We start from the raw sequence: 20,609 nt of genomic DNA on the forward strand, positions 1-20,609 counted from the left end.
TCAATATTCCTCCGGCCCCCCACCGCCACCGCCGTCTGCCCCATCATCTTTCGTATCCTGCTCCTCCTCCTCCCCGTCCGCGTCCGTGCACCGTCGCTCAGCACCATGGGCGTCGCATTCATCCCCCTCGACAAGGCCTACCTCACCGCCATCTGGCTCGAGACCCTCTTCTACGGTACGTGCGCGATCACACACGATCCTCGCTAGCACGTCGATCTGTCCAACTCACCTTGACCCCGCCACCGACGTGCGCGCAGGCGTCAACGTCTGTCTCTTCAGCTCCTATGTGTACATCCTGCGCTTCCGGCACACGCGCAAAGTGACGCCAATCATCTTCTGGGTCGCCGTGCTCATGTTCTGCTTCTCGACCGTGCACGTCGCGCTCGGCTTCTGCCGCCTCATCTGGGGCTTCATCGACCTCCGCGACATGCCCGGCGGGCCCGGCGCCTACTTCTCCGACGTGTCGACCCCGCCCAACGTCGCGAAGGTCACCATCCACTCTGTGAACTCCATCCTGGGCGATAGCATCGTCGTGAGTGTGCATTTTGTGCTTTAATGAAAAATGCACCCCGGACTGAGCGGGCGCACGATTATCCAGGTGTGGCGGTGCTGGCACGTATGGGGCGGCAACTGGCGAGTATGCGTCGTGCCCATCCTGCTCATCATCGCGTCGGCGGGTGAGTGTACATGCAGTTCTGCTCGATAAGTGAACGTACTGCTAATGCGCGACGACTAGTGTGCGGGTTTTCGCAGGCGATCATCTTCGCGGAGGCGAAGACCGTGCACAGCGCCTTTGCAAATGTACGTCCGCCTTCGCACCTCAGTCCCACACGCAGCTCCTTACCAGTGCCCACAGGAACTCGAGCGCTGGAACGGCTCGCTTTTCTCGCTATCTCTGGTAACCAACGTCGTAGTCACCACGCTCATCGCCGCGCGCATCTGGTACGCCCCACATCCCCATCGCGCGAAACCCGCACTGACGCCACTCCCCGCGCGCGCAGGTTCACGACGCGCGAGACGAAGGAGTTCGGGCTGCAGTCCAGCTTCCGCTACACGAAAGTGCTCGTGCTGATCGTCGAGAGCGCGATGATCTACTCGTTCGCGCTCATCGTCGAGATCACGCTGTACTTCATCGGCAGCAACGCGTTCTACATCGTCTACGACCCCATCGCGCAGCTCACCGTACGTCCCCCTCCCCTCTCTCTTCCCTTCATACCCTCGCTGACGCACGCGCGATTCTGCAGGGCATCGTCCCAACGATGATCATCGTGATGTCCGTGCTCGGCCTGACCGCAGGCGACTTCGAGAGCGCCGCGACGCGGCGCGGGACCGGCGCGGGGGCGGGGGCGGGCACGACGCACATGTCGACGATGCGCTTCGAGCACGGGCGCACGGTCACGTTCTCGACCGCGCCCGGGCTCACGACGGACACGACGACGAGCGGGTTCGCGTCGTATGCGGACGACTCGGCGCTTGATGTAAGGAAGGGCGCGGGCGCGGGCGCGGGGGAGGATGTGAAGATGGAGGAGCTGGCGCCTGTGGATGCGGATGTGGAGGCAAGGCCGCGGTCGCGGTGAGGTGTCTGCATGTGGGCGTGAAAAGAAAAGAGCGAAGGAGAAGCACTATCTGACTATCATTATCATACTACCATCCCGTCGACCGCGCCGACGCTTACATGCTGTATATATTTCCCCATCTATCGACCCCGACATCTTGTACATACCCGCAATACGGCTCTTGCTTTCAAATCCGAAATCGCGCCTCTGCCAATGCATCTGTCTTCGCTGCGATTTGTAATGTCTACCCGTACGACACGAGATATTCGGAGCGAAAGAGTACAGCGATGTTATACGGAAGTAAAGTACAAGTTGAAACATACGATATTGAACCGTCCGCGGCGCTACCCTGATGCCGGCACCTCCTCGATATCCCGGGTGCCGTCAACTGCTATTGGATGTAGACTTGCCGCTGGACGTAGACTTGAGAGGGATACGCCGCAAACTTCATCGTCACTCTGATCCAGGGTACTATCCGTCGTCGTGTGATCGGGTCCTAGCGGCGCGCCCATAGACCCGATCACCCTCGCGAAGACGAGGGAGCCTACCCCGGCGGTGTGATGATCCACGGACTCGAAGGCGTGCGAGTCGTTCATCGAGGATACGTTCGCTGCTTGGAGGTCCAACAGGAAGCGGCATACGAGCACGGCGGTCAGGCTGGCAGAGAGCGTCCCGAGGCCCTTCAGTGTATGTATAAGTGTATAGAGAGCAGCGAGGACGTACGGATCTGTGAGCGCGGTGACGTAGCTGCCTGAGTTGATGGGTGTCACGAACTGCGCGTCGGAGTGAAGGTCAGCGTCGAAGAAGATATGCTATGCGAGAGGGCGCATACCGCGATGACGCTCAGCGCGAGGTCGAGCACGTTGAAGCAGAGCAGCGCACTGGACGAAGCGCTAGCCTGTTCAGTGTCGATACGCGCGATTATTTGGACAAATGCTCACGCGAAGTATATTAACCCTACGAGCGAGTCGCGTCAATCAGGGCACCAGGGCACGAGATAGACAGCAAGGGAGGCGTACCGTCGTATAGTAGGACATTACCCAGACTTCGTTGCGAGCCACCGAGGTGAGGCGCCTTCGCTCCTTGCCGGGTTTTGGCCACCGTGACCGCTACACCGATGATGTCTGCGAGGATGAGGCCCACTCTGGACACGACGACAACTGATAAACGTTGAGGGTATGACCCGAATGCAGAGTCCGCTGCCAACACGCACGACTGCAGCGTAGGGATGAGCAGGGTGATGACAGGGGGATCAGCGAGACTTGGACGCACATTTCGACCTGCTGCTGTGTCGCATCTATCTGACCCTGGCAGCCAGCCAAGGGGGTGTTCACCCCAGTCAATTTGAAGCCATACTGGGTCTGGACATGCAAGGGTGTAAGTGGGTAGATGGCGTAGTCGGAATAAAGCTGCGTACGAAGTTCGCCGCAGCCGGGGCGGAGGCTAACAAGAAGACGAGAGCTGCGAGCGGCCGGTTCATACCGCTCAGCGCGAGAACACGCAGCGCCGAGAATGCTATATCCCTAGTTCAGAAATCGGATTCGCTAATATGCGGCGGTGCTACTCACCTGCCCAGGGAAAGTATTGGAATATCGAGAACCCCGCTTGTGCTTTGATGATGAGGGCGCAACTGGGTGTGTCAGGCCATGCTAACTCCGCAGTGGCGGCGCGTGTGCCTGGTGGACCTTACCTCTGTAGCAAACTGTCAACGAACATCGTTTCGAGGGTACATGGAGTGCACGTACATCATCGGATAGCCGGGCGAAGCTGATTGCGCCCAGGATGTCATAGCAGATGAGCGTCGAGTACCGTACGAAGAGGAATAGCGCAGATGCGCCCGTGAAGCCGCGCTTCCAGAATAGCTTGATCTCTTGGTCGAGGGTGATTAGGTATTCGTAGGCGAGGAAAGCTGGCGATTGAAAGCGACATTAGGACGGCGTTCGCGAACTTGTGGATATGGCAAGGCGCACTGATTACTGGAAACTCGATGTAGTTCAAAGTAAAGCTAGAACATGTACATCTTAGATTGGCCAATACAGACACGATGATCGTCCAGTATAATCGGCACACGCACCTGGTACTGACGATAGTGATGATCTCGGCAGCACTTGGGGCGTCTTGCGCAGACATCACGGTAATGTGGAGAGCACCCGCTCACGACAGAACCTTGCAGCGCTTTGCTGTCCTTATAGGTCGCCTCGCTGTGTTCTGGTTCACGGGATCGTGTTCTTCTCCACGGGAAGGCACATCAAGGTCCTCGCCCTGATGGCGATAGGGAACAGCTGCGCGGAAGGGAACTGTGGGAAGGTCAATGCAGGGCAAAGGTACATTGCTAATGATTTATGACCTACACGCTTGAAGACCTTCAGCAGAGGCTCTTCTGCATGGGAACAGATCGACAAAAGCGCAGCAATGGCGGATTCTTGGGAAGAACCTCGGCCCTCGGGGCAGTTTCTGGAGTAGGGCGCTTCCGAGCGGGCACACGCGGAGACTTCCACTGGCTATAGCAACAGCTCGCGGTATGCTTCGTGGCCGCCAGGATGAAAGTGAATGAATCTAGGGGTCGCCGAAAAACTACACACGCTTCCGAAGGCACAGGACACCTCGACGACTTATGGTGACGCTGGCAGCCTTGAATCGCTCACGCGGACTACAGTAACGCTGTGGTGTCGTGGCCGATGTTTGATTCTAGTCGGGTGATATCGTGCAGCGCAAAATGAGCTTGTGCATTGATCAGGATCCCAATTCTCCAGTGGCAGAAAGCCTCGAGCTGAGTACTAGCTGAGTGCGTGAGTGCGGGAGGAGGAAGAGAGAGAGGAAGCGGCGGCGAAGAGGAGAGAAGAACAGCCGGCGGGCCGGACGGCTAATGTCGGCGGCATAGACGGGCCGGCAGCTCGTGGCGAAGTTCGTGCTGTCCGTTCGAGCCGGAGTTGGACCTTGCCTTGCAACACTCTTCCGACTCGTCCTACCAGCTGAACGCCGCTCACAACACGTCTCGCTATGCCTCCCACCCTCGAGATACTGTGCGACATTCCTTGGGATCTCTACCCAGGCAGATGTGCAGGCTTTGAGGAGTACATCACTCTCAAAGAACAAATCTGCTACGACTACCGCCACCCGCCCAACTACAGGCAACTGTACATCGAGGGTCAGCGCTCGGTCAGGGAGAACTTTCCGGGTCGTTTGAAGTACGGTATACGCGTTGATGATGGCCCACTCATGCTTGAGTACTGCCTCAGGTGCGTACAATTCTCATTGTCTTTCACCGTCCGTGGCTTACACCGCTGTGAAAGAGCTCTATCCGTATGCCACCCTCTCATGTCCTTGAAGGACGTCGACCCCCTGACCATCTGTCACCGACTCGCCGGGGGCGATCAGACGCCTCCAGAAACCGAAGAAGAATACGCCAACTTCCGAATTCCAGAAATCCGAAACCTAACGCCACGGCTGCGTCTACAAGGCCTCGCCTGCTTTGCGCACATGAAGTTCTGGGCTGACGAGCGGACGCCGCAGTGCTATACGCACCTCGTCGAAAGCGACAGCCCGATGTGGGACGCGTGTAACGCGGCCGACATCTGCGTTGGGCTCGGCTTCGTCCCGCCCATCACGCTCCGGATCGCGGGCTGGATGGCGACGACAAAGGCGCGTTTCGGCGTCGACGCGCGCCGCGCCGACAGGTTCAAGGACCTGCACTTCCTCTGGACCACGCACGCGAACTACCTTTCGCGCCTCCAGCTCCGGGAGGACTCGCGGCTGAGGAAAGTGGCGAAGGCGCCCCATCTGTACCGGTGCGCCAATGACGGCTGCAAGATACAAGCGACTAACAGAAACGCGCTGCGGCGATGCGGTGGACGCTGTCCACTGGAGCGGAAGCCCCACTATTGCAGCGAGTTCTGCCAACGACAGGTACGTCGCGTTCGATTGTTCTGGTACACGTCCCGGGAACAGAGCCACCCATGTAGCATTGGATGATTCATCGCGAATTCTGCAAATCGGACACCACTACCGACCACACCGACATTATCGACGACGACGGAAGCGTAGACTGGGTTGACGTTGACGAATTCAAACTGCCTGCCATTGTTAACGACAAAAAACTGTGGGAGCAAAAATGGCCCCTCTTCGCCGACAGTGAGGGGCCCGAGATCTTCATTGACGTCCCGAACGACAGCCCATTCCGGAAAGGCGAGGTCGTACGCCTCAAGACGCGGACACTCAGCCCCGAATGCTTGAAGGACTATCGTAGCCTGTGGGCACCCGTCAAGAACTCCGCGAAGTCAAAGACAAGGAAGCACGTCGAGAAATGTGAGATGCCACCCTCGGAATACTGTCTCTGCGTGATGTTGACCACGGCGTGCGTGCAGTGATGGACGAATCGCCGCACAATATGGGTTTCCCTCCGGATGATGTGATGGATTTGCTTAAGGGGGCTCAACTGAAGCCTTGGTAACTCGTCCTTTGCATCTTCCTCTTCATGCTTGGATGCTATTCATGTAATCTAGTTGATTTTTGTTTGTTTTTTCACGGCGCAATTAAAGTTGCAGGTCAAGGTCCTCGCCATGGTATGTATGTAGAAAGCAACGCGCCCTCCGACGCCTGAAAGTCTTGTGAAGAGATACGGCGTCCATGTGTCTGCACTACCGTGTCGTGGCGGACAGGCGGGCAGTGGGTCATCGCCGTCGATAAATCCTGGATGGAAGCGGCCCAATAGGCGTTGGCCGCATAGGCGGCCCGGCCGCTTATGACGAAATAAAGTGTTATCCGCCCGCCTCGGAGTTGGTCGACCTGGTCCCTTCCCTCGCCACCCTCATCCGAATCCTCTACCCGAGCTGACAGCACATCCCGCCATGCCCCTCGTCCTTGAGCTACAGTGCGACATCCCTTACGAGTTCTACCCTGGAAGATGCGACGGCTTCGAGGAATACATGACCCTCAAGGAACAAATCTGCTACGATTACCGCCACCCGCCTGACTTCAAGCGGTTGTATGCAGAGGGCCAGTGTTCCGTTAGGGAGAACTTCCCGGGCCGCCTGAAGTATGGTCTGCGCGTTGATGACGGCCCACTCATGCTAGAGCACTGCCTGAGGTATGTCCGACACTCTGTGTTCACGCTGCTCATCACTGATATACCGGCCCAGAACGATTTCCGTATGCAATCCTCTCATCACAATAGACGACTGGTACAACCCGCTGTCTGTTTCTAAAAGACTCGCCGGGGTCTATTCGCAGGCGGACGAAGAACGGGCCAACTTTCGACTTCCAGAGATCCGGGACCTCACGTCACGACTCCGCCTGCAAGGACTCGCCTGCTACGCGTACCTCAACTTCTACGCGTGCTGGGTAGACGAGAAGAGAACCATGAGCTGCAAGAGCCTCGTCCGAGTCGACGGCCGCAGCGCGATGTATGACGCGTGCTCCGCTGCCAACGTCTGCGTCGGACTCGGCTTCGTGCCGCCCGTCGCTCTCCGCATCGCGGGCTGGGTGGCGACTACTAAGGCGCGCTTCGGCGTCGACGTGCGCGGTACGGACAAGTTCAGAGAGCTGCGCTTCCTCTGGTCCGCGCACGCGAACTACCTCTCTCGTCTCCAGCTCAAAGAGGACGCGCGGCTAAGGAAGGTGGCGAAGGCGCCTTACCTCTATCGGTGCGCCAACGACGGCTGCGAGATTCAAGCGACTAACAGGAGCGCATTGCGGCGATGCGGCGGCGGCTGTCCGCCTGAGCGAAAACCCCATTACTGCAGTGAGTCCTGTCAGCGTCAGGTACGCCATCCACGCATTGCTTCTACTTATTCTAGAATAGTTGAGTCGCTCGATTAGCATTGGACAATCCACCGCGAGTTCTGCAAGTCCGACACCACAAACAACTACACAGACATCGTTGCCGACGACGGCAACCCCGACTGGGTTGATATAGACGACTTTAAGATCCATATCGACGAGAAGCCGCCCTGGAAGCGCGAGTGGCCTCTCTTTTCCGACTACGAGGGGTTAGAGATCTTCATCGACATCCGGAACGACAGTCCGTTCCGGAAGGGCGAGATCGTACGCCTCAAGACGCGGACACTGAGCCCCGAGTGCTTGAAGGCGTACCGCAGCGTGTGGACGCCGGTCAGGAACTCCGCGAAGTCGAAGATGAGGAAGCACGTTGAGAAATGTGAGCGGCACGTCTTTGCTTCTCAGTGAGGTGCTGACCGCGGTGCACGCGTGTAGTGATGACCGAACCCCCGGCGAACATGGGATACCCTCAGCGGGACACGTGGGAGCCGGGATCTTGACTGGAGCGTTAACGTTGGTAACTCGTTGCATTCTCCCTTTCCGTGCTTAGACATAACAAGCGTAACTCGGACGACCATTTTCTTCTCTCTACGGCGCGAGCAGGGAATGAGACTGTGAGCTTGGTCTCGATGGCTTGAACCTCTGACCGTCTGACGCTTGGTGCTCCCATGAACTTGAAGAGGCAGCCAGTCCAAGTGTCGTAGCCACAGTGGCGCGGTATATTGTCCGTTGACCCTTTGACGTCCATGCGCAGGACATCCGCTTGGACGACGGTGAGGCATATGCGTAGCTCTTTTGTATAAAGAGCGCGGCGCTGGGTAGGCCATTCGCATTGCCCTCTCTTGGACCGGCGGTGCAGGATGTCCAAGCATCCTGACCTCCTTTACTATAATGATCCCCGCCCCGAGTCGAGCATGACGACCAGGAAACGATCCCACACGTCCCCCAACTGACCTCAGAGCTCGTCGTCGACGGAAGGTAGACCTACATGTGTAAGTCCACCTGCGCGCGATAGCCTCCCTGCTCGCGCTGAGGCTGTTTCTCGACAGCGGACCAATATTTGCAGATTCGCCGTGTTTGCTGCGTCGATTACCGCGTGGACTTCTCAACCACATTGCCCCCAGTTTTGAGTTCCGGTCCTCAGGAGGTCCCGGCTCAGAAAGAGGCAGCTGGCTATGAACATTGGAGGCTGGAACACGCATTGCGGTGCGTTGAACTCCGAGGCGGCCTGCGAGGCGCCTCATGATTGGTTGTGGTATGCCGCGAGCTCGGAGCGCAGGGCTGATTCCATTCCGCGATAACAGGCAGCTGTCCGGTTTGGAGAGTGCAGGACGGTCTTGTGAGGAGGCGGCGATCTTCATTGTCGACCCCATTACGAAATTAGATACCCCAGTGGACGATCCCAACTGGGAGTCTACGTACCCAGATTGGCCCGAGCCGCTCAAGGCTCACGCTCACTCTGTCGCCGCATACGCCTACTACAGGAAGTACATCGCTGGACAGGAGAAGCTCCGGGAGATCGCGCGCGACGCGCAGTACTTCCCGCGGCCAGGCATTCCCCCCGCGGACGATACTGTCGAGAACATCTTCATGGCGGCCAAACACGCGACGTACGCAGCAACGGGGAACTTCCTCAGCCCCGCGGTTCTTCTAGCAGGATTTGCGCTCCGGGCGCTGGTCGAACAGCTTCAGATAGATATGGCGCTGCTTAAGGAGTATCGCCCGTTGTGGCGCGCCCTTGAGCGCTGCCGGAAGGAATGGAGCGCGGTGGGATCGCCGGTATTCCGGATGAAGTCTGTCACCTGCGCAGGTACGGGGTGCGGAGCGGCCACCACAAAGGGGAAGCCGCGCTTCACATGCCCATCGTGTCTGTACAATCAGACACCCACATACTGCAGCGTGGAGTGCCGGCACGAGGTTCGCGCACATTCAGAGCCACTATGAATGATATGAGGCATGCTCACCGTCGTGTCTCTTGTGTACCACAGGACTGGTCGCGTCACCAACGGATCTGCAGGGCCCCGGGGTGGACGGAGATATCCCCGACGATCCAGCCGCACCTGTCTAGGGTGGACCGGTTCTTGCGCGAGATGATTGAGCACAAGGCTGCTGTGGAACATGTCGAGGTGGTACTTCCGGACGAGGATAGGCAAGATCCACGGAATGGAGTCGTGGTGTGGGAGGCGGACTTCCCGTGCCCGTTTGGCACGCCTGGGAGGATGGTTAGGTGGGCAGTGAAGAGTTACACGGTCTGAGATGGACACGTACTGTATTCTTATGTATTTTCTGCTGCTCGCGCGGAGCGCGGGCATCATATGCAAGAAGTTCCTGCTTATTGATACCGCATGGTGGTCAAGACACAAAAGACGATCAGCCAGTGCGGCGATGCGTCGTGTTCTCGAGATCTAATGAGGGTAAGTAATCGGTAAGCAAACTATGTACTTACCAGTAAGAATGCCTTGACTGATCTGGGTAAGCATCAGCGCCGAGCAAGTCAGAAAAAGGCGCTCGTCGCTTTCTTTCACTCGAACCACGGCGTCGAAGTCCATCGGAGGTTTGGCGTGCATGGTCCGTATTCAAATCTCACAAACCCCGAATCTGACATCTCTAAAAGCTATTCAAGCAGCGAGCTAGGCTTTATAGCGCTCCGACGCCGCTGTGACATGATCTGTCGCGAGTTGCGACAACTCCAAGCTGAAGCCGCATCGTCTTCCTACTCAAACTAGACCCCAGTACTGTGCCTTCGCGTTGCAATCGCGAGGCAAGGCAAGTTTGAATATAAGCTTATTCTTTTTGGTACGACATAACATCAATTACTTGGTATTACGCACTGACCAATCAATATCAGCCTACAAGCCTCCAGTATCCCGGCGCTCTAACGAGAAACCGAGGTCATTGAAGACTGAGAAGCCGTTGCATATGCGAGCCAAATATCCCCTGACGGGGGCGCTTTGACAACGAGTGGTCATTCCTCTCACTTGGACCGGAGAATCTGACAGCTTTTGTCTTTTTCGAGCCGGGCATGTCCGCCATACACGCTGAAAGCGTTTCTTCGGTATATACGCGATCTCGTCCCCCCAAGACTGCTCAGACATCGAACACCCAATTCTCCGCATATTCGAAGGGCTTTCCACACTAGCAATTGCCATTACAACATGCGTACGTCCGCCTCATACGGTGTTACTACCACAACTTCGCTCACTCTTCTTCAATAGTCGACAAATATCTCCAGATACGCCATATCTGCTTTGACCACCATCTTGCGAGACGGGAAAAGTGGGACATGGCGCCGTCTCCATATACCCAGTTCGTTCCTGCTCGTAAGTACCTGGAGAGACTTGAGCGAGAGGCGTCGCAAGAAGACAAGCAGGCTCCGCTGAATATAGAGCAAGCTTTGCGGTGCGTAGTGATTTGCTCAAAAGGAGCTTTATGTCAGCCTATTCACCGCGTCCTGACACTTTGACTTCAGGTACCTATCCGGTGTTGCGGTCCTCGGTAGGTCGGTCGAGGAGCATGCGCTTTTCCTCCTCGAACCCGTCTTCAACTCGACATGCCCTTCCCACATTGACCCGGGAACGTTCGATACGATCCTGCTCAAAGCGCACTCGCTCGCAGCGTACGTGCATTACAGAAGATATCTCGCGAGTCCGGAGGCCATTCCTATCGACTCGGACCCCTTCGGTGAAATTCTGCGCGCCGCAGAGCTTGCAAACTATGCGGCACGCAAGGGCTTTGTGAGCTCTGCGGTGGTACTCGCTGGATTCGCCTTCTACTGCCTTCTCAAACAACTAGAGTTCGAGTTGGAAGATATCTCTCGCTTCCGGCCGCTTTGGGGAGCCCTGGAGGAGTACATGAAGACGTGCGAGCTTATGCGGCTTTCCTCTCCCCACCACCCTCAGGTCCCAGGTATCTGCGCCGCTCGTCACTGTGGGGAGAAGACTTTGTCCTCCTCCTGTACACACCGTGTGAACCGTCAGCGCGACGACGCGGACTGTGGGTTTTATTGTAGCGTCGAATGTCAGGACCAGGTACGCTTAATCCGTTGCATGTTCAGCGGAGAGCTTTGCGTTGATGTTCTGTTGACAGGGTTGGCTCCAGCACCAACGAGGTGTGATCACTACGATACCTCAGAAGGCTTTTTATCAGATCGCTCTGCCTGCTTCTATGGATCAACACCGCTTGACGGATGCGCGTCGGCGTTTGCGCGATTTGATTGCTCAGGGGGAAATTCGCTGACTCGACGCGAACCTAGCGGCTGAGAGGCGAGGGATACAAGTTGGAATGATCAGCTTCGTGCCGTTGTTGGGTACTTACCTTGGGGACGTTTGTTGCGATTTCGATATGCAGTAACCTGAAAAAATATCGTCATCTTTTTTTATACCGCGTTCCGATTGGGTTGGCCGTACTAGCAGAAGAGGATCAATTCGAATTTCGCGGTTGAAAGTGACCAGTGAACGTTCAGCGCCAGCGCTCAGCGCTCAGCGCTCAACGCTCCGTCGTTGATTAAGCGCCCATCACTGAGCTCAAGCCACGACGTCGGGCCGACGTGGACGACACGCAACTCACTCAAACATCTTCTCCTAGCTTCATCATGCTTTATTCTATGCATTACCATGCGCAACGTTTTGGAGGCATTCGATGACCATGTATATCAGAGGCTTAACGGAAACTCAAGTACGGTGTGCAGGCTGTCATTGAACTTTTCACTCACTGACGTCCTGCCATGTTTTAGGCTCAACTCAACTGATACATTCTACTAGACTGACTAGGTCGAGAAATTTGGCTTTCTGGCTTACACCAAAGGAGCAAGTGAATACACATACCAGCCTGAGGTTCGTCGCCCGAACTCGCAATCATGTTGCTATATTCTGCACACGCAACGACACCGTTCCGGGCGTGCAAACGAAGAAACGCCGACGCTCCTGACACGGTGACATATCACAGTCAGCTGTAGGTGCACGTTTGTATAGAGCCACCCATGCCGCATGCGATCATGATCCAGCTGTTCCGGGGCTGTCATATACTTACGCGCGCGGTTGGGCTGACGCATGACTGTCATTAAGTATGCCGTTCACTTGCTGAAAGCAGGGCGTCATCAAAGCGGCGGCATGGTCGTCCTGGGAGGTGGCGTCAGACCACCGAGTCATCTCCGATTCTGTTGCTCATGTGTCCTCTTGTGACTGCGCAAAATCTCACACATGCCCGACATCGTAGCAGGAAGGGGTATCTTGGTTCCGTACAGCCTAGGTCGCAAACCTTCTCAAGAAATGCTGTACCTTGTCCCGGGCATAGAAGCGAACATGCATCGTCCCACCGCAACCTGCCATGTTCCATTTTCGTCGGACGCATGATCAGGCGGCTTCCTTGTTCTCGACCGGCCGGCCCTGATAAACCGTGCCGCGCGCCTGCTCCACAGGTACGCTTGATCGCAGCGCTCTACCATGTTAGTAGCCGCTGTCTAAGGCCGCTCAACCAGACCTACTATAATACCGTGCGCGCACTTGCCTACACGCTCCTCATCGCCTTCGATCTTGCCCACGGATAGTTCGCGGTTGCACCTCATGCTCTCCACATTCGCCATCCTGGCGGGGTGTTTCTGCCTCGCGCATCCAGCGCAAACCTATGCGTCTGGAATCACCACCGACCCCGCTGCGGCAAGCGGGAAAACGTTCGACTACATCGTCGTGGGCGGTGGCACGGCAGGGACGGCCGTCGCTGCTCGCCTCGCGGAGAACCCCCACCTGACAATCTTAACGATCGAGGTGGGCGGCGACAACAGGACGAATCCTGAAGTGTTCAACGTCCTTGACTTTCCTAACCTGCTGGGTGGTCCGCTTGACTGGGCGTGGCCGGCGGATCAGGGAAAGGTGATCCACGGGTAAGGGCTGATTATTGCAGAGTTCAATCACGTCTTCACGCGCAGTACCGCTAATGATCCTACCTGCAGGGGCAAGACTCTCGGAGGCAGCAGCTCTATCAACGGCGCCGACTGGACCCGGGGGTTGGCCGCGCAGTACGATGCGTTCACGGATCTGCTTGAACCAGAGGAGGCAAGCGTTGGCTGGAACTGGGACAACCTGTTCTCGTACATGCAGAAGGTAGCGTCATTTTGTCTTGCGTGCATGTGACCGAGTCTAACTATTTTTGCAGGCCGAGGGCTTTTCTGCGCCCAACGCCCAGCAGCGTGCGAAAGGCGCGGATTCAATCGCGTCGTACCACGGCACTCGTGGCCCGGTCCAAGCTACATTTCCGAGCGCCATGCTGGCAGGCCCGGAGCAGGGGGCGTTCGTGGGCACCATGGTTAATCTTACTGGAATTGCGCATTCTAAGGACCTAAACGGCGGCAATCCAAATTGCGTAGCCTTCGTACCTTTGGTACGAGATCAAGCCTGCGGAATCTTTGACATGACTAAGTACTGACTGATATGCGCATTGCAGAGTATTAATTGGCATGCGGATGATCACCGCTCTTCGTCTATCGAGGCGTACTACACCCCTGTAGAGAACCGTCGGAAGGGCTGGACGCTGCTAATCCATCATCTCGTCACGAAGATTGTCTTCAGTGGAACTAGTGCGCCTTACACGGCAACCGGCGTCGAGTTCGCCGCGTCGGATGGCAGTGGAATCCGGTACAAGGCGTTTGCTCGCCGAGAGGTCATTGTCTCTGCGGGCGCCATCCAGGTATGTTCTTTGACTTTTAAGAGGTACGTAAACATGAAACTAAATCGACCTACGCTGGTAGACGCCTACTGTGTTGCAACACTCGGGTATCGGAGACTCGGAAGTGCTCGGTCCTCTCGGCATAGACACGCTCATCGACCTTAAGGGCGTGGGCAGGAATTTACAGGAGCAGGTTCGCGTCCCACAAACTACTGCTACTGGCAGAAACATAAACTGACCCTTTGACGGTGGCCTTAGACGTTGGACGTATTAGAGACGCAAGGAAATGGTTTCAGCCTCGGTGGTGATGGCCCCACAGACGTGATTGCCTTCCCGAACATCTACGAGCTCTTCGGAGACAAGGCTCCAGCGGCAGTGCAGACGATACGATCCTCACTCTCATCCTGGGCAGCGTCGCAAGCTGAATCGGGGACCCCGGTTGAGGCGCTGAAGACGATCTTTCAGATTCAAGCAGACCTCATTGTGAAGCACAACGGTGAGTTTCATTACCACGATCAGACGCTGTGACACTCACAGCGGAAACCGTTCTGTATCGTCAGCCCCCGTAGCAGAATTCTTCTTCGAGGTCGGTGCTCCTGAGTACGTTGATTTCCATATGCGCATCTGTTACGAGCGACTGAAAACCATCCAGCGATCTCGCTATCGTCATATGGCAGCTTCTACCTTTTAGCAGGGGAAATGTCTCCATCAAGGTGAGCCTCGTAGAGTGCATCGTTACGCTGCACCATCTCACTTGTCGTGCTATTAGTCTAGCGACCCATTCGTGCTCCCTGCAGTCACGGTGAACTACTTCAGCGTCGACTTTGACCTTTCTGTCCAGATCGCCGGCGCGCGACTGGCACGCAGGGTCCTCAGCAGCCCTCCTCTTGGGTCAGCTTCCTAACTCCCATACGTCCTAGCTGTTCGCTGACGCAGTGGCACAGCAATCTGTCAATCAGCGAGATCGCTCCAGGTCTGGATGTCGTCCCGGACAACGGGGACGGTGGCTCCGACGCGGACTGGAAGAAATGGATCGTGCAGCCCGGCACGGCGGGTTTCGCCTCCGTTGCACATCCCATCGGGACCTCCGCCATGATGCGGCGTAGCCTTGGTGGTGCGTTCTTTCTCGCTGAAGTCGTGCAGGATATTCGAGAATGCTAATTGAAGCTTCAGGTGTGGTCGATGCGCACCTGAAAGTGTACGACACGACGAACCTGCGCGTGGTCGACGCGTCGATTATCCCCATTCAGATCAGTGCGCACCCGACCAGCTCGCTGTATGGTATCGCGGAGAAGGCGGCGGACATCATCAAAGCCGCGCAGTGAGGGTGTTATGAATACTAGGCTAGGTGGACGCTTCGTATGCCCACTCGAACAGCCTGAGTGCTTAGTCCTACAAAATGCGCATCTATACGTAGTCGTTGTACCACAGACGTGCACATATCTAGGATGAGTGGGGTGTGATGAGTAGGGTGTGAATACATTGTGAGTTCTAGCGTAAGTCTATACTACATGCGGGTTCTAGGCTACATATTTACATTGAGAACGTGTGATTGTAGCAGGAATCCTCCAGTGCGTGATGAGTGTCCAATTAGTTGCAGTATGATGGTGAGTAGGGGTGCGGAACGTTGTTGGTGTCGTTATGCAGAGTTCTCGTCGCCGTGCTCAAGGTTGGCGATAGGCGTCGACGATGCAGCAATCGACGGGTCGGCCTCGTGGTTGTCATTGATATCGAGCTCCTTTCCGTCTTCCAATGCACGAATCTGGACGACATCTCCGTCCCTACGAAGAACCCATCAGCACCCTGTCCCCCACCAACAAACCCATCACGCCAGACTCACCTGATCGTGCCCTTGAGCAGCTTCTGCGCGAGCGGGAATAGCACCTTCGTGCGCACGATCCGCGCAATCGCACGCGCGCCATAGATATCCGAGTACCCCTCCTTCGCGAGCCAGTCCTTCGCGCCCCGGTCCACGTCGAGCGTGATCCGCCTCGAGCGCAGACGCTCCTGCACGTCCCCGAGGCGCAGGTCGACGACGCGCAGGATGCTGTCCCGCGAGAGCTTGTTGAAGACGAGCATCGCGTCGAGGCGGTTGAGCAGCTCGGGCGGGAAGTACTCGGCGGTGCGCGCGAGGACCTCGTCGCGCGCATCGGGCAAGACCGCGCCGGTGGTGGGGTCGGATGCGGACGCGTGTGCGAGGATGTCGGAGCCGAGGTTGGAGGTGAGGCAGATGATGGTGTTCTTGAAGTCGACCTTGCGGCCTTGGGAGTCGGTGATGCTGCCCTCGTCGAGGATCTGTAGGAGGATCATGGCGACGTCTTTGTGGGCCTTCTCGAGCTCGTCGAGCAGGATGACGGCTGTGTATAGGGTGAGTAAAAGCAGGGGGGCAGAGGATAGGGCGACTTACCGTAGGGCTTGCGTCGGACTGCCTCGGTGAGCTGGCCGCCTTCTTCGAAGCCGACGTACCCGGGCGCGGCGCCGATGAGTCGCGAGATCGTGTGCCGGTCGTGGTACTCAGACATGTTGATGTTGATTCTGTACAAGGACGTCGAGTCAGCGAGGCCGCCGCTTTATCGGAAGAGAGAGGTTACTTACAGTCCACGCGACTCGTCGTTGAACAGGAAACCGGCAAGAGCCTTACACAGCTCCGTCTGAGTGGCGCGTCAGTTAAAAGTCCACTTCGTATGCGAAACTGTATGCTCACCTTGCCAACACCGGTAGGGCCCAGGAAGAGGAAGGACGCGACGGGGCGGTTCGGTGCCTGGAGCCCTGCGCGCGAGATACGGACAGCGTCGCTGACAGCCTCGACAATGTGGTCCTGGCCCACCACGCGCTTCCTGAGGACATCTTCCATCTGTACGCGACAGTCTATCAGCACTCTGCACGCATACAACCACCCAAAACAAGGTGAACGACACGTACATGCACGAGTTTCTCCCGCTCGCCCTTCAACAGGCTCTGCACGGGGATGCCCGTCGCCTTCGCCACGACGCGCGCGATGTCTGCGCTCGTCACCCGGTCATGCAGCATCGCCAGCGGGCCCGCCGCGTCCTCGCTCTCCCCGCGCTCGCCCGCGCCCTCCGCGGGGAGCTGCCGCTCGAGCTCGGGGATCGTCGCGAAGCGCAGGCGCGACGCGCGCTCGTACTGCCCCTGGCGCTGCGCGATCTCGAGCTCGCGCTTCGCGTCCTCGAGCCGCTGCTTCGTGTCCTTGATGCGCTCGAGGCGCGCGCGCTCCGCGTGCCACACCTGCGTGAGCTGCGCGGCGGCCTCGCGCTTCGCCTTGAGCGTGTCCTCGACCTTGGCGCGCCGCTCGGCGGAGAAGACGTCGGTCTCGTTCTTGAGGGACTCGCGCTCGATCTCGAGCGTCATGATTTCGCGGTCGAGAGACTCGAGCTCGTCAGGCTTGCTTTCTTGGGCGAGGCGGAGGGCGGAGGCGGCTTCGTCGACAAGGTCGATCGCTTTGTCGGGGAGGAAGCGGTCGGAGATGTAGCGCGAGCTGTATACCGCGGCTGGTAGCGGGGCGGGACGTCAGCAAGGCTCACAGGGCGCGAGGAGGGAAATTCTTACCTGTAACGAGTGCGCCGTCGGAGATACCGACACCGTGGTGTACCTCATATCGAGGCTTCAGACCGCGAAGGATAGAAATCGTCGCCTCAACGGTAGGCTCGTCGATCTGCACGGGCTGGAAGCGACGTTCGAGCGCGGCGTCTTTACCGATGGTCTTCCGGAACTCGTCCGCTGAGCCGCCGGGTCAGCACAAGGGACATTGTAGCAGGGAGCATGATACTTACGCGTAGTCGCGCCAACGAGCTGAAGGCCGCGGGCAAGCGCGGGCTTGATCATCTGTCCGGCGTCGATACTGCCTTCCGCTTTACCGAGGTTGAAGAGTGTATCTACACGTCCTTGTCAGCATATATCTAGAGAACAGTCGTCCGTAGACTGCTTACGAAGCTCGTCAATGAAACAGATCACGTTTCCAGCCTGTAGAACAAACGTTGGCACGACGCGTACATAGCAGCGATACCAGGTATACGTACTTCATCCTCGATATCCTTGATGAGCGCCTTGAACTTCTCCTCGAATTGCCCGCGAATGCCAGAGCCCGCCATGATAGCGGCAAGATCTAGTGACAGAACACGCTTGTTTTGGAGAGACTATGAAGGAGGTACTGTGAGACTGTGGTCGACACGGTGCGGCGAAGTCAACGCACCTCTGGCACTTCCTTGGCAACGATGCGTTGCGCAAGGCCTTCGAGAATAGCGGTTTTGCCTACACCGGGCGGACCGATGAGCTAAAAGGGATGTATGAGGATGTAGTAAAGGCAGCTTCGGAGGCGGGGGCCTTACAACTGGGTTGGACTTCGTCCGGCGAGAGAGGACTGCTCATGGTCAGCGGGAGGAAAGAGCCGGCTTAGGGAAGAGAAAGCTCACTTTGAATTGTTCTTCGAATCTCTGTGTATACCGCAGTCAGCGAAGCAGGAGGAAGGACGAGACATTTGGACATACCTTCGTCGCGACCGATGGTAGGGTCGAGCTTGCCGTTCTTTGCCAGTTCGGTAAGGTCGACACTCTGGTGACATGCATTTAGCACCGCGTGCACGAGAAGTTTGAAACAGTTGCAGCATCGGAGAGAGAAAGACCCCGGCTAATACACCAAGAGCTCATATCCCGGATTCCTCGAAAATGTGGCTTTTAGTGGCTGGGGTTACATTCCTCCTCAGCCCCGAAAGCAAACCCATGCCGGGACAGTCATGCTAAAACCCCGAAAGCCTCGCTCGGCCAACCAGACGGCCAGGTCCCCGCCTGGAGTCCAAATGTACCCCAAACGCGAAGGAATCAGCGCGCCACGCTCTCTTTTTCAATCGTTTCCCCGTCCAATCCTTCAAAGGCCCGCAGGACCGAGAGCGTCCTGTCTCTGTAACGCCCTGTCCTCCGGAACACCCGCACGGGTGGCTGGCATGACTATCTGAGCACGCCGTCTGCGCGACATCTTTCAGTGGCCTGTTTGACTTCCCTGTTGTCGCGTCGCGTAGGCCAGGTCGTGGCCGTTTCGTTCCGTCGACACTTCGCCATCCCGTTTCTTTGCGCCATACTCATCCGGTAGGATGGGCCGTCTCCATTGCAGTGGGTGCGACCGCGGCTGCAAGAGCGGGCTGGCCGCATCGACCAGGAGTTGGCTAGTGTCTTAGTGGATTGGCCGCGGTCCCGAGAGAAGTGCAAGATAGGGTCGGAAACGAGACGAATGTGGAGGAAACTCACATATTCCTTGAGAGCCTCGCCCTTCTGCCGCTGCTGTCCCATCATGTTGAACCCGGGAAATCCACCCGCGCCTCCTCCCGGTGGACCCTGCGCATATGAGCGCGAGAGTACGAGAGGTCCTGTTGCGAGCCTAGGACATGGCGAGATGCGGGAGAGAGGCGCGCGGGGAGGGAGAGACGCGAGTGCATTGCGAGGCGGTAGGCGGCGAGCAGCAAGAGATCCTTGGAGTCTTGTTGATGCCAGTTGTTTGCGGAGCATTAGGGGTAGGTTAGATATACAAGCAGTGTGTTTGGTAGCAACAAGCAGACGAGAAAGCAAAGGGAGAGCGAAGGAGTAGGAGCAGTTCCGGGCATTCCGGCGACGCCCTGCCCTTATACAGGCGCCCTACGCGATCACGTGTGTCTCGCTCGAAATAGAACGCGCGAGAATGCTCTCCGCTGAGCGACGTCACCCTCGTCCTGCGCTCGGCTCGCCTGCTTTCCAGCTGCGCAGAGCTCACTCACGACTCGCACTGCTCTCGAACCGCGCCCTCCGTGTTCTGGCTTCTTTGCTCTGGTCTGCCCTGCCTGTATGCGCGCGCTTGTTCTGCCCTCGTCCGCCTCTCTTGCAGGCGTCCCGCCTCTTGTCAGAATTCCTTCGTCTTCCGTCTGCTGCTGCTGCGTCTCCCCTCACATACGTCTCCCTTCTCCGACCGCCGCCCGCACTTGCAAGATACGTCCTTATGGGCCTGCTTACGCTTCCGACGCTATTCACTGCGCAAAGATGCCGCACGCGTACTTCGAGGACCACGTCCGGTACACGGTACCCAGCCTGTTCGTTTCTCTCCCCGCCCTCGCCCCTCACGCTCGCGCCCGGTGCGCGGGCAGCTCGGATGGATCGATCGCGGAGATAGGTAGCTACTCCCAGGTGCGTTCTGAACCTTCCACCCCGCGAACTCTGCTCACAAGGTCCGTTATACGGGTCCCCCACGCCATAAATCTCGACTATCCTCGCGCCAACGCTCCCGACGTCCTTCTTCAACATACACACATAGAAGCCAAGTAGTGCATGGATGCACTGCTGGACGCATTTGTGACAGAAGATAGAACTAAGCGGTCGGCGTGGTCGACGCCTCCAGCCCCTTGTCGCTAACGAATGGGTGTCAGACCGCTTGCATCTCGCGATGCGCGCACTCTGCAACCCTCAGGGGGGCTCCCCATACCCCCAACAACGATGCTAGACAAGGTGTGGATGCTCCGGGGACGTCCTCCGCTCGCCACGCCGCTGTTTCGCCGGGGATGCTCGACGTCCATCTGCCCGCCGTACAAGCCCCTCGTGCGAGTCTCCCTGCGCTTTTTCTGCGCGGACCGATGTACGGTAC

General features: G+C 57.4%; 6 protein-coding genes across 6 annotated transcripts; 4 read left to right on the top strand and 2 right to left on the bottom strand.

Annotated features, from left to right (window-relative positions):
* Positions 1–95: 95 nt before the first annotated feature.
* TRAVEDRAFT_64709 (uncharacterized protein) lies at positions 96–1,759 on the top strand. Its single transcript, XM_008039869.1, has 7 exons — positions 96–175; positions 258–532; positions 599–677; positions 737–801; positions 857–942; positions 1,002–1,182; positions 1,245–1,759. The coding sequence occupies exons 1-7, from the start codon at positions 106–108 to the stop codon at positions 1,575–1,577; spliced, it is 1,089 nt and encodes a 362-aa protein (XP_008038060.1). The 5' UTR covers positions 96–105; the 3' UTR covers positions 1,578–1,759.
* A 141-nt stretch (positions 1,760–1,900) lies between these two features.
* TRAVEDRAFT_47235 (uncharacterized protein) lies at positions 1,901–3,686 on the bottom strand (the record flags this gene model as incomplete). Its single annotated transcript, XM_008039319.1, has 11 exons — positions 1,901–2,329; positions 2,389–2,437; positions 2,498–2,513; positions 2,576–2,716; positions 2,764–2,771; positions 2,829–2,917; positions 2,974–3,071; positions 3,125–3,205; positions 3,271–3,465; positions 3,527–3,561; positions 3,631–3,686. 11 exons carry the CDS (start codon positions 3,684–3,686, stop codon positions 1,901–1,903), a joined length of 1,197 nt encoding a protein of 398 aa, XP_008037510.1.
* An 870-nt stretch (positions 3,687–4,556) lies between these two features.
* Positions 4,557–6,006, top strand: TRAVEDRAFT_20193 (uncharacterized protein; the record flags this gene model as incomplete). Its single annotated transcript, XM_008039009.1, has 4 exons — positions 4,557–4,795; positions 4,850–5,462; positions 5,519–5,861; positions 5,921–6,006. The coding sequence occupies 4 exons, from the start codon at positions 4,557–4,559 to the stop codon at positions 6,004–6,006; spliced, it is 1,281 nt and encodes a 426-aa protein (XP_008037200.1).
* Positions 6,007–6,403: 397 nt separating this feature from the next.
* On the top strand, positions 6,404–11,445 carry TRAVEDRAFT_47237 (uncharacterized protein; the record flags this gene model as incomplete). Its single annotated transcript, XM_008039320.1, has 9 exons — positions 6,404–6,642; positions 6,695–7,316; positions 7,374–7,710; positions 7,767–7,812; positions 8,636–9,141; positions 10,547–10,730; positions 10,801–11,285; positions 11,341–11,359; positions 11,418–11,445. 9 exons carry the CDS (start codon positions 6,404–6,406, stop codon positions 11,443–11,445), a joined length of 2,466 nt encoding a protein of 821 aa, XP_008037511.1.
* A 1,447-nt stretch (positions 11,446–12,892) lies between these two features.
* Positions 12,893–15,316, top strand: TRAVEDRAFT_122574 (alcohol oxidase; the record flags this gene model as incomplete). Its single annotated transcript, XM_008039870.1, has 11 exons — positions 12,893–13,209; positions 13,279–13,429; positions 13,482–13,706; positions 13,770–14,012; positions 14,074–14,184; positions 14,250–14,487; positions 14,552–14,591; positions 14,644–14,704; positions 14,761–14,882; positions 14,936–15,105; positions 15,165–15,316. 11 exons carry the CDS (start codon positions 12,893–12,895, stop codon positions 15,314–15,316), a joined length of 1,830 nt encoding a protein of 609 aa, XP_008038061.1.
* Positions 15,317–15,630: 314 nt separating this feature from the next.
* On the bottom strand, positions 15,631–19,492 carry TRAVEDRAFT_64710 (P-loop containing nucleoside triphosphate hydrolase protein; the record flags this gene model as incomplete). Its single annotated transcript, XM_008039871.1, has 15 exons — positions 19,250–19,492; positions 18,497–18,560; positions 18,422–18,442; positions 18,338–18,369; positions 18,202–18,282; positions 18,029–18,145; positions 17,939–17,972; positions 17,783–17,884; positions 17,559–17,729; positions 16,914–17,500; positions 16,696–16,845; positions 16,587–16,642; positions 16,399–16,526; positions 15,832–16,348; positions 15,631–15,772 (listed from the first exon to the last, which is right to left on the bottom strand). The coding sequence occupies exons 1-15, from the start codon at positions 19,292–19,294 to the stop codon at positions 15,631–15,633; spliced, it is 2,247 nt and encodes a 748-aa protein (XP_008038062.1). The 5' UTR covers positions 19,295–19,492.
* Positions 19,493–20,609: the final 1,117 nt, after the last annotated feature.

The sequence above is a fragment of the Trametes versicolor genome (genome assembly GCF_000271585.1).
Source record: "Trametes versicolor FP-101664 SS1 unplaced genomic scaffold TRAVEscaffold_5, whole genome shotgun sequence".
Classification (NCBI taxonomy): domain Eukaryota; kingdom Fungi; phylum Basidiomycota; class Agaricomycetes; order Polyporales; family Polyporaceae; genus Trametes; species Trametes versicolor.